At 37.0% G+C, this 12896-nt stretch overlaps 1 protein-coding gene across 2 annotated transcripts in view; it reads right to left on the bottom strand.

Annotated features, from left to right (window-relative positions):
- The window catches only part of atf2 (activating transcription factor 2), a 41078-nt gene extending 28182 nt beyond the window's left edge, over nucleotides 1–12896 (bottom strand). Inside the window, exons 1-7 of one of the 2 annotated variants that reach the window (XM_052142341.1) lie at nucleotides 12868–12896; nucleotides 11997–12064; nucleotides 11692–11788; nucleotides 11479–11597; nucleotides 10183–10308; nucleotides 8956–9137; nucleotides 4695–4809 (exon numbers count right to left, since the gene is read on the bottom strand). In XM_052142341.1, coding sequence (XP_051998301.1) covers nucleotides 4695–4809; nucleotides 8956–9137; nucleotides 10183–10308; nucleotides 11479–11597; nucleotides 11692–11788; nucleotides 11997–12044 — 687 coding nt within the window. In that variant the 5' untranslated portion in view covers nucleotides 12045–12064; nucleotides 12868–12896. Of the gene's footprint in view, nucleotides 1–4694; nucleotides 4810–8955; nucleotides 9138–10182; nucleotides 10309–11478; nucleotides 11598–11691; nucleotides 11789–11996; nucleotides 12065–12712; nucleotides 12823–12867 lie in introns of those variants that run through there. The other variant, XM_052142339.1, reaches the window with a different exon arrangement.

Below are 12896 nucleotides of genomic sequence, written 5' to 3'. Positions count from 1 at the left end.
TATAAAACAAACATTTCTACAATACATCCAAGTGTATTCTTATATAATACATATTTTTAAATATTTAAACTAATATTATTTCTTCAGACTCTTAACCCCCCCAAGTTAAATGACTGTTGTTGCTTAATATAAAAAATAAAATGTTATTTGGTTATTTTATTATACATTTATCTTGCTAACTGTTTTATGAGCCATGATAATGAATGAATGAATGAATGAATGAATGAATGAATGTAACAGTCGTAGAGTCTCAAACACCATTTGTTAACTTTATTTTAGCCAAACTTTGTCAGTACTCAGATGGTTTGCAATGACTGGTGGGTAATTTCCCTTTCCACTTCCTGTGAAGTGATGTATCGATGTCCTCTTATTCCCTATACTGTTTGGAGTGCCCTTCCAACTGAACATGTATGCTCCCTTGGATTGGAATCTCCCTTAAATGGACAGTTCACCCAAAAATGGAAATTCTCTCATTATTTACTCACCCTCATGCCATCCCAGATGTGTATGACTTTCTTCTGCTGAATATAAAAAAAGATTTTTAGAAGAACATTTCATCTCTGTAGGTCCATACAATACAAGTTAATGGTGATCAGAAGCTCCGAAATGACCATAAAGGCAGCGTAAAAGTAATCCATACGACTTCAGTGGTTTAATCAATTTCTTCTGAAGAGATCCAGTTGGTTTTTGGTAAGAGGAGGCCAAAATATAAATCCTTTTTCACTGTACATCTTGATTTCAAGCTTGATTACACCTCCTAGTGCTTGACACAAGCGCAGAGCAGTAGATGGCGCTAGGAAGTGTAATCAAGCTTGAAATAATTATCGCCAAGGAGACTGCTAATGTCAAGATGAACAGTGAAAAAGAAGTTATATTTTGGTCTGTTCTTACACAAAATGGATTGGATAACTTCAGAACACATTAAATAAACCACCGGAGTTGTATGGATTACTTTTACGCTGCCTTTATGGTCATTTCGGAGCTTCTAATCACCATTAACTTGTATTGTATGGACCTACAGAGCATTCTTCTAAAAACTTTGTTTGTGTTCAGCAGAAGAAAAAAAGTCATACACATCTGGGATGGCATGAGGGTGAGTAAATGATGAGAGTTTTCATTTTTACCAGTACGGTAGATGGCTAAACGCACCTTTGAGCTGGTCGGCTCTCCGCCCATCACCGGGTGATAAGAACATACCACTTGACAATTTTGCAAAACAAACAAGAAAAGCAAACGATTCTCTAGCGAGCAGATTGCAAAAATACAACGCATCTTTCTACCAGCTGAAGCAGCGTAGATTAGAGTGTGTTGTTGACTCTTCATACTACAGGTGAAACTCGAAAAATTTGAATATCGTGCAAAAGTTCATTAATTTCAGTAATTCAACTTAAAAGGTGAAACTAATATATTATATAGACTCATTACAAGCAAAGTAAGATATTTCAAGCCTTTATTTGATATAATTTTGATGATTATGGCTTACAGCTTATGAAAACCCCAAATTCAGAATCTCAGAAAATTAGAATATTGTGAAAAGGTTCAGTATTGTAGGCTCAAAGTGTCACACTCTAATCAGCTAAACACCTGCAAAGGGTTCCTGAGCCTTTAAATGGTCTCTCAGTCTGGTTCAGTTGAATTCACAATCATGGGGAAGACTGCTGACCTGACAGTTGTGCAGAAAACTATCATTGACACCCTCCACAAGGAGGGAAAGCCTCAAAAGGTAACTGCAAAAGAAGTTGGATGTTCTCAAAGTGCTGTATCAAAGCACATTAATAGAAAGTTAAGTGGAAGGGAAAAGTGTGGAAGAAAAAGGTGCACAAGCAGCAGGGATGACCGTAGCCTGGAGAGGATTGCCAGGAAAAGGCCATTCAAATGTGTGGGGGAGCTTCACAAGGAGTGGACTGAGGTTGGAGTTACTGCATCAAGAGCCACCACACACAGACGGGTCCTGGACATGGGCTTCAAATGTCAAACGTCTTACCTGGGCTAAAGAAACAAGAACTGGTCTGTTGCTCAGTGGTCCAAAGTCCTCTTTTCTGATGAGAGCAAATTTTGCATCTCATTTGGAAACCAAGTCCCAGAGTCTGGAGGAAGAATGGAGAGGCACACAATCCAAGATGCTTGAAGTCCAGTGTGAAACTTCCACAGTCTGTGTTGGTTTGGGGAGCCATGTCATCTGCTGGTGTTGGTCCACTGTGCTTTATTAAGTCCAGAGTCAACGCAGCCGTCTACCGGGACATTTTAGAGCACTTCATGCTTCCTTCAGCAGACAAGCTTTATGGAGATGCTGACTTCATTTTCCAGCAGGACTTGGCACCTGCCCACACTGTCAAAAGTACCAAAACCTGGTTCAATGACCATGGTATTACTGTGCCTGATTGGCCAGCAAACTCACCTGACCTGAACCCCATAGAGAATCTATGGGGCATTGCCAAGAGAAAGATGAGAGACATGAGACCAAACAATGCAGAAGAGCTGAAGGCCGCTATTGAAGCATCTTGGTCTTCCACAACACCTCAGCAGTGCCACAGGCTGATAGCATCCATGCCACGCCGCATTGAGGCAGTAATTAATGCAAAAGGGGCCCAAACCAAGTACTGAGTACATATGCATGATTATACTTTTCAGAGGGCCGACATTTCTGTATTTAAAATCCTTTTTTTTTATTGATTTCATGTAATATTCTAATTTTCTGAGATTCTGAATTTGGGGTTTTCATAAGCTGTAAGCCATAATCATCAAAATTATATCAAATAAAGGCTTGAAATATCTTACTTTGCTTGTAATGAGTCTATATAATATATTAGTTTCACCTTTTAAGTTGAATTACTGAAATTAATGAACTTTTGCACGATATTCTAATTTTTCGAGTTTCACCTGTATTTCAGTGAACTGAACTATTTCGGTTCACCTGCTGGACAAGTTGACTGACAGTATTATCATGTAGACACAGTCTGAGGGGTGATTAGAAAGAATCAAGAGTAAAAATGGTTAAAACATGTTATCATTTGGAACAATATTAATTATATGCTACTGTTAAGTGCATTTGTTTAAAAACACTGTGTAATGCTCATAATGACTGTTCATACAAATGTTTAAAATAAACGTTTGACTGTATCGTATTGCCATGTACATGTGTTATATTTTCTCAAAACCCTGCATGTTACTAATTAAAAGTGATGAAATTTAAATGCTCCAAGAGTGCAAGCAATATGCCAAATCATTTTTATTTGTGTAGCGCTTTTCACAACACATCATTTCAAAGCAGCTTTACAGAAAATGATGCTGATGCTTTAAAAGAAAAAGCTATAATATCTGTAATGTCTGAGAGTCAGAGTTGTGCGATTTAAAAAAAAAATATTTAAAATTGTGCCTTAGAAAAATAAGTAAATAATAATTGTATTTAGACCCCAATGAGCAAGCTGGCGATCTCACCCAACAAAACCCCATCTTCAGCCTGACCCATTATTAGATACTTTTAATACAGCTACAACAGACAACAACTATTAAAAATAGCACAGCAATAACGATTGTGTTTCTGCTATTCAAAGTTACACCAATAGTATTATTATTTGGGGAAGAATATGTTGTTTATTAAAAAATTTATTCAGAGGCAAATATGCGAAAGATATAATAATTGCAGCAATAAACCCATATGAGAATTTTTTTTCTTCCAGTTTTTAAGTCATTTGATGCAGATAAAATAAACATCTTCACTGCGGGAGGGTTTGAAGGTTTTTTTCTCAAGTATCGTCACAGTTAAACGTTGGTGGTCAAAATGCATTTTGTGCCACCTGTTGCGCTGGTTCTGGTAACCACAATGGCTTCTGGCACATGATCTAAAGCTTCTATAATTGGTCAGGGCATTCAGGGGGTGAATGCCCTCTGACCCTCTAGGAGGGGTCATGGGGCATGCACCCCTCTAGGAAAATGTTATCCTTTTTAAAGTACTTTTTACTTTTTGGGTGAACTACACTTTTAGAGCAAAATTCAGAGGCTAGTGTTGTGAACAGTTGTAAACAGTTTTGTGCTATTAAAAGTTCTAGTAGGCAACTTTGAAATAAATAGAATTTTGAGAAACAGCGCCCTCAATTCTTCCCCATACATTATGCTCTTCAACCCCAGCCAGGGTTTAATTGACAGCTGTTCACAAACAGAGCCAAGGCCTGTCTTGCCAGAAGCGATTGGCTAAAATTAGCTGGATTGACGCTACCCGATCCACACTTTTTGCTCAGAGCTAGAGTCTGTGGTGCTAACTAATCTCTAAACTAAGTTATTATGAGACTCAGAAGTGAAAAAATATTTTAGATGAGAAGTGTAAAAAAACATTTGGTTCATTATGAGACCGTGGCAGGGCAAATTAGACTGTGGCAGGCCACCAGAGTCTAGTCAATTAATAGGAAAGACTGGCATTTGTTCATCAGATGAACACAAAATCAACACACTCAGCTTAGAAAAAAGGTTTGCATTGTCGCTGCGAGATTCGGAGCAAATGCTTGCTCCAGGTGAGAATGGCTTGTTAGGAATCTATTGTTTCAATTCAAAATGTTGATCGCAATGAGAAATCGTGCCGAACATTCGTATTTGGTGTGGAAAGGCCTTTACAGTACCTACCACTAACAATAGAGACACAATAGATAAACAGGTTTTATGAACACATACTAAATAGTGTGTGTGTTTGTCTCTCTCACAGGAATGGCAGTGGGTATGTGTACACTTGAGCTGGCGATGGTGGCTGGGATGGCTACTGGCATGGTCTGACCATTAGGCAGCTGCAGAAGAACCGGAAATGTGCCTGACACTGGACTGAAGACAGAGAGAGCGAGAGGGGAAAACAGAGAAACAATATTCATACAAAATGTATCATATAATATTTATTGCAATATAGCAACATGGATTTTATCAACAAAGCAATTCAACATATAACTCAGCTAAGGACAAAAAAACAAACTACACAGAATCATGCTTTAAAGTCAACATGAAATGTCATTCTCAACTCATTATACTTCCATATTTTAGAGCAAAACAGAAAACCTTAACCATCAAGAATGAAATGTATTGTAAATAAAGTTGGTGTTCCATATCAGAATGGAGGCAGATATAAAGGGAGTTTGCAGTGGATTGTGGAGGACAACAGTACTCCCCTCCTGAAAACACAACTGGTGATACCTATTTGTGAGGAGGCTTTTAGACCAGTACATGGAGGCTGAAGGTCAATTTGACACTTGAGAGTATCCTGACGTATCAAAATGTTTACTCAATAGCAAATCAATTGTTTTTGCTACCTATTTGTAATTTTCTATCACTGCCTAAAACTTTTTTACATTAATGTTGCTGCAGTCAATTACAGCATTACCCATTGGCAAGATTATAGAAAGGCTACATTAATTACAATAGGAGCCTAAAATAATAAGCATGTTGACATCCACAATCAAGATATGGTGGGAATTTGTTTAGTCGAGCTATAGTCTTCTGTCTGTCAAAGTATTCATGACACAATGCGTAATTGAAAATTTGAAGGAATGACATCAGTTGAAGAACTGTTCGTTACACAAAGCACGTCACCTCTGTCTTTCGAAGCACACGTAAAATGTAGAGGCCAGTTGTGGTCCTATTAACATGTATACATGCTGGACGAAGGACAAAGCTGAGCTACAATCACATTCTAGAGCTATTCTGTAGCTATTGGCAACTGTATAAAAGTAACAATAGCCAAGCCCACACAGAATCTGTGCACGCAGAACTATGCAGAAAACTCCAGTCATTAATAAGGATCTATAAATCCCACATCGCAAAGGAGGTAGAACAATGACTTAAATCTTTAAATGATCTTAAATTTGTTCGTTTGAATTCTAGACATGTAGCATTTAACAAAAAATATTTTTAAACAGAAGATTTTATTTATTTATTTTAGGGGCAGAATAAGCTGTAGAACTATAGAACTACTATAAACTATAGAATTCTAGGATCAAATGTTCAGATTTAAGGTACAGTCACATTTACCATAAGATGCGGTCACGTTTACCTTTGCACAGTGAAATTCCGCAGGTCAAGTAGGCTTGGGCAGATGTTGAGCACGTGGAAAACCAGCAAAAAATGAAATCAGCTTATTTTTAATGCTTTAAAATCTGGGAGTGTGAAGTTAAAAAACCTTGCCGTTAAAATTCTATCCTTGTCCATTATAAATATTCAGTGCAGCGGTGTATGGAGTACCACCCACACAGATATCACTAGCAAACCAAGCAACTTCATATTGGTCAACACTGCAAATTCGCCAGTCAAAGTTAATAAAACTTGAATCTGCAAGGGGAAATTCTTTGCCACCGGAAGTCCGTCTCACGAAATTCATGATCCCATTGATGACTGTATTTTGCCTGTGGTATTTCGCCGTGTGAATGTAACTGTGACCGTGCCTTAAGATGCAATTCAGAACTCCAAATTCAAATCTCTTACAATCAAGTCAAAGAAATTCAGAATGTAAACAAACTAGGTGGAAAAGCTGGGTTATTTACTTACATCACCCAGTGCTCAGCATTTATATTGAGAAAGTAACACTTGCCAAGATAAATAAATGCTGTAAAAGCTTTGTACACTTTATTTCATGTTAAATAAAGTTAACATTTACAAACTTATTGTAAAGAATACCACATATTTTAGGAATATAAAGTCTGCAATGACGAGAAGTAAATAGAAACATAATAAACAAAGGAAAATGAATGACTTCATCCTGTCTGAAAATGTTATATATTTAGCAGGAAAAACCCTTTAGCTTCAATGTAGTGGCAATATTTGATTTGCTGTAATGGATAGCATGTTTTTCCATCAATGTAAATTTGGCTCGTATCGCATTTGGTAAGCACTGTGCTGACCACTCGGTTGCACAAGTAAATAACCCAACTTTCCTTGACCCTTTAGTTTGTTCACAATCTGAGTTTCTGAGATCTGAATGTAAGAGATTTGCATTTGGAGTTTTTAATTTCTTCCTAATCTGACCATTTTAACTGTAATTCTATCATGAGAATTTTCCCAGTTTATTCCACCCCAAAAAAAAATTATAATACAAATTAAAGAAATACACAGCAGAAAACTTAATTTTATTAAAAATCATGTTTAGAGCTCAAGCTAAATTCCAAATACAAATACTTTAATCATTTTCTAGCTCCATATACCCTTTGCATGTTCATTAATTAAATATTTTGTTTATACTAATCTGATTAAAACGGCATCAAACTATCTGATTTTTCCAGTGATTTTCAGGCTTAACCTTCATTTACATAATCGCCTGTCATTAGGTGAGACGGAGCTTGGATTAGCGTCTGCCAGCGAGAGGTCGTTAATCCTTTGACCATCTGGACTCCCTGTTGAGTTACTGCCTCTGAGAACTGGAAAAGCAGTTTAAACTTGTTAGAAAATATCCTTCTGTTGCTGAGCCTGGCTGATGCGTTATTGTCAAATGAACCATGAGCATCTTTTACTGAAGAACTGACAAGACATTATGCTGATCCGAACGTTGTAATCAGCGATCGCTCACAGCTGCAAACGACGATTGTAATCCATAGTGATTCTGTCACAAAGTGTTTTACTATGGTTCTCCAACAATAAAATCAGAAAGGCAGAACAGTCTGTTTTTGTTGATCATAAATCCTTTACTCACAGAAAGCTGCATATATGGACATTTGCGTTCTATGGCAGACCTCAAGTTCACACGGAACTCCTGTTTTTTCCGCGAGTTCCATCAGAGTTCGAATCAGAGAGAGAGTTTGAATCTTGCTGTTTGAATCAGAGAGAGAGAGTCAGGGGAAGTCATTATGTCCATCACCCCTCCACCATTCTGAATCAGCAAGTTTCTCATACCTCCGATTTAAAGAGCGACATTACCGTAAAACAGACAGTAATGTGACACCCTCGGACAAAATGTAATTGTTACTTTTAGTTTCCAAATAGTGTTGTCTAACCTCAGTTTAACACACGTTAGCATGTTTAACCTCATGAAACCCCGCCTACATATACACGGACGTTTTAATTTGACTTAATTTAAATACATTTTTGCCGAATTATCTCAGTTCAGGAGACTCTGTGCTGTCAGTAAAGGGTTAAACTTTCGATGCAAATCATGTGACAAAACAACATGGCGCCAACCACAGCAGAGTTTGTCTATAGGAGAAACACTACAAAAACTGCATCAGGTAAGAAATCTAATAAAGTTTTAACATTGAAATCTGTCTGAATCAAAAGATCAGAGTCTCTAGTTTCATCTATGCCATTATTCAAATTTGAGTGATTTATCGCAAAATGCCACACTGCTAAACACAATGTACACTAATGTATAATGAATTACCAACACTCCTAGAAACGTAAACAAATAAAAAAAAAATTATCTGACTATCTATAGCTTGATATTATTTAAAAATGTCATATTTTGCCATTCATTTTTAGGAAAACGCTCTAGATTATTATTATTTTGCCTGTTTATTAGGTGCTACTAGTTACAAAAAAGGGAAATGTAAAATAGACACAGTGGTCATGCTCTGCCCCCCCAAGAAGTCAATTTAGAATTGGAGAAAATTATTACATATTTTATAAAAGACTGTGAAGACAGAGTGCAAAAATGTATTATGTTTTAAGGAAGTAAAAAGGGTCCATTTTAATTTCATGTTGACTTTAAGTGACAAGTATTCAACATAAAAATAATTAAGGGCAAAAATATTGTTCTTCAATTGTTTGGTGTATAAAACAAAACAAAAAGCTCAAACAAAACTTGTGAATTATCTGGTGGTCGAGCACTTGTACAATGTGAAAGTAAAGGCACATGATCACAAGCAGTTAAAATGAAATATAAATAAATTCTCCAATTAAATGAGTAACAAAAATGAAAACTGAATGAGGGGTGTTTCAGAAAATTATGGCAAACTGAGATAGAAGCAGAATAATTAACGTTTAGAAGTTACTTACACTATCGGTCTACTAGAGGATGGGACCTGGGTTATAACAGAGCTAGATGTTGGTGATGGGAGAGGAGCTTGCTGAATAACAACACCAGCATCAGAGCTGGCCAGAAGTACATTGGGGACTTGAAGTGAGGCAGGACGGACTATAGTGGATGAAGGCAGAGAGGTCGGCTGCAAAGAAACCTCCTGAAAACACCACACGAGAGCCAAGCTGCATCAACTGCTCACACAAAACTACACCTCTGACTGTCCATTACTGACCTATGAATTGTGAGACTGCAATTTGGATAACAACTTTAAACAATTCCTGACATATGCTTTGTTTCAAAACCAAGCTCCCCACTTAGTTAATTTTTTTTTGGCATCCTAGACATATTCGAAACCATGACAATCATTTATAATGTTCCATTTTATTTCCATTCTAGTATGCCTTAGAAGGTAGCTGCCTATGTAGACAGCAAGATAACTCTAGTTTTGGAACAAAGTTAAAGTTAGCTGTATTCAATTTCTGATTATATTTATTGTGTGCTATTTTAGCTGTGCTGTAGCTTTTAAGAAATATTCAATTACTGCACAGAAAATATATAACTACTGCCATCTACAGTGGTTTTATGAAGACATCATCTCCTTATATTAAGAGTTTGCAACAGTACGTTAGAAGCAAAGAGTAAAACATGACACTATATGCCAAAAAGTGTTTAAAATGTAGATATTTTTCATTATAGCTGTGACCGTTAGCTCCGTAATCTTCACTGCAGAATCCTCATGTGTCCTATGAGGTTGGTAGTTCTATATTTCTCACAAATTCTGACAAACTGTGAGAGATGGAGTTGAAACACTGTTTTGTTGAAGAAATCTATTTTCATGTGTTGATCTAAAAGATTTTCAAACCCAACGGCTCCAGTATTGTCTATATCGAGCAGCAATGTAACTCCTTTCATAGGGAAGGCAGCAGCCACTAGAATCTAGGCTGCCAACACAAAGGTTACAGGTTTCGGCAACCCAGGAATTAAATAATTACTGGCATCACAAATCTGCATAATATCAGCATAGGATCCTCCAATGTGATCTTTCCCTGTAATTACTATATTGCAAGTTGCTTTGCATGAAAACTGTCTTGGAAATGACAAGCACTAACTAAGTAATAACACTCAGTGAGGCCCCAGATATAAATCCTGCCCATTACTGCCAGTGCTTACATAGTGCCCTGTGGAGAAGAACTGTGTCTCACCTTGTCGTCAGTGGTTGTAGACTCGGGGTGGGGTAGAGGACTGTTTCTGTTAGACTCCATGGATGTGTGCTCCTCTATTTTGTTTCGAACAACAGGAGTCGCAAGAGGAGACAAGTCCAGGGGCAACTGCAATAACCCCAAACATAAAAAAAAATTACACATTCAAAACAGTAATCTTCTGCAAAGTGACATATTTCGAAGTGAAAAAAAATATTTAGCGGAAAATGATGTATGGTGGGACATGATTTTATCAAATTGGATTTGTTTGGGTAGTTCAATGTTAGGCAATGATCTTTTTAGAGTCCAAGGTGATGGAACCCTCTTGTACTACAATTTCAAAGAGTCCTAGAGACACCAAATTTGGCAGGATGTTCCTAAATCCTACCACTACTCAGTTGGACACACACACTTTCATCCAACCCAAGGTGGCGCCATAATGCACACTTTTTTCGTTACAGGGGTAATGAAATGGAGAATCAAATTTTCCTTGATATTTAGACATACACTGGCAGCCAAAGGTTTGGAATAATGTACAGGTTTTGCTGTTTCAGAAGGAAATTGGGACTCTAATTCACCAAAATGGCATTCAACTGATCACAAAGTATAGTCAGTATATTACTGATTTTTTATCAAATCTAGACATCACCTTGAGTAATTATGCTAAATTGCTAATTTGGTACTAGAAAATCACTAGCCATTTTATCAAGCACAGTTGAAAGCTATTTGGTTAATTAAATGAAGCTTATCATTGTCTTTGTGTTTGAGTTGTCACAGTATCCAATAGACTGGCATGCCTTAAGGTCAATATTAGGTAAAAAAGAAAAGTAGGGATGCACTGAAATTTCAGCCACTATTTTAAAATAGGTATAAAAAATTAAAAATATTATTGTGCTATGTTTAGGATTAGATGTCCTAAATGACTTGTCAAAACTAAAGTTTGATAATGTGAAATCTGTGGAGTGGTTAAAAAAATTGTTTTAATGACTTCTGACATCAACTGAATATATATATAGTTAACATTACTTTTCCCCATCTGTGTTGCTTTGGTGACAGCAGAAGAAAAGTTATTTAGAGAGGTGAAAATGTTTCTACATTTTAATGGATGATTATGAAAACAAATTATATTTTCTTTAGAATAACACCCATTGATGATTCATGCACATTTAGAAAGTAAATAGGGTAAATTTTGATTTCATGTTGTCTTTACAGAACTTTGTGTAACCCTGCCCATAAAACCTATTTGCACTTACTGTATTTGCAAAATGTACACATGGCTGAATAAATTGAGATGTGTACCTTTTTAATGTCATCCTCAGTGGCCTTTTTAAAGTCATGCTCAAACGAGCTGGTGAGCTCGTTAAACAGTCCGACCTCTTCACAGTTCTTCAAGAAGCGGGTCGGTGTCGGTGTCTGGTCTGCAAAAGCAGCCCATAATGTCATAAATTCATGAATAATAGTCCATGTTTGTTTTGTCTTTTATTGTGCACTAGTTAATTTTTTTAAACTTACCAGCGATGATGGCAGTGTCATTGCGTGCTGGCCCAAACCTCAAGGTCATCTCATGCTTGTGTTTATGCACTGCCAGGTGGTCTTCATTTGTGAATCGCTGTTGGAGACAAATAATCATTATGTAAACTGATCTGAACCATGGAACAATCTGAATAATGTGGGGTATAATTACAAAATTGATGAGGATTCAGTGAAAAGTCGAGCACAAGCTAGCAAAGTCTTGTAACATATGATTTTCATAAATACATGCATCTCAGTTTGAAGGTATATGACTGCTTAAAAAGTGTTTAGAAGTGATAACATGCCTGTCCGCAGCCAGGAGCAGTGCAGAGAAACGGTTTATCATCACTCATATTCACAGCTAGTCTGCCACCTGACATGGGGAAAAGAGAAGTCAAACCAAACTTGCAACTTTTTGATCATCTAACAACAATGTACTGACTCAATTCCATCAAAACACAAACACAAGATTACTGCATGATAACAACATCATGCAGTAATCAACCTCTAATGAATATTAATCTTTAACGATTAGCTTTGTGTCAGACCATGCTATCATAGCAGGTGGATGTTTGACAGGACATGGATGTGGATTTTAAGGATGCTCATATGATCAAATGTAGGATGAAATACAGCATTTATCACTTTCTATATGCAGCAGAATCTCAGACACATAACAGAGGTGTCCGTATGTTTATAAACCACTCAATCAATCGTATAAATGAAGTGTGGTCTAACGATCAGGCTACTGCTCAGCCTCTTGTCACTTGCTTCCTTAAATCCTACTAAATAAGACTACTAGTAAATCTGTATTCCCATTAAAATAATCCCAAAGTACCTGGGTCTTTCACCACATACCAGAATTCCTTTAGATTATACGGCTATTTCTAGTGACAACGAGACTGTAATAATACTAAACGGCTTGTTTAAATCGCTCTCATCATGCTAATCAATGTTAGCCTTTAGCTCCATCTCCCTTCATTTCAAAAGAATCTGAGCAAGCTGTTGGCAAGCTATTTACCCGTCGCCATATCAGTAACAAAGACAAGCAATAAATATGTAGCAAATCTGTGTTTGTACTGTGTTTCATATGCCGAGTCTTCCGTTCGCCAATAGGACGCTCACTTTTAAAGTAACGTTTGTTTATAAATACTGTATATTGATGCGCTTACTCACCCCCAGACTGAACCCAGGAGCCAAAGCCC

The sequence above is a fragment of the Xyrauchen texanus genome, chromosome 14, assembly GCF_025860055.1.
Source record: "Xyrauchen texanus isolate HMW12.3.18 chromosome 14, RBS_HiC_50CHRs, whole genome shotgun sequence".
Classification (NCBI taxonomy): domain Eukaryota; kingdom Metazoa; phylum Chordata; class Actinopteri; order Cypriniformes; family Catostomidae; genus Xyrauchen; species Xyrauchen texanus.
Note: the sequence above shows the minus strand (reverse complement) of the source record. Positions and strands in the feature narration are given on the sequence as shown.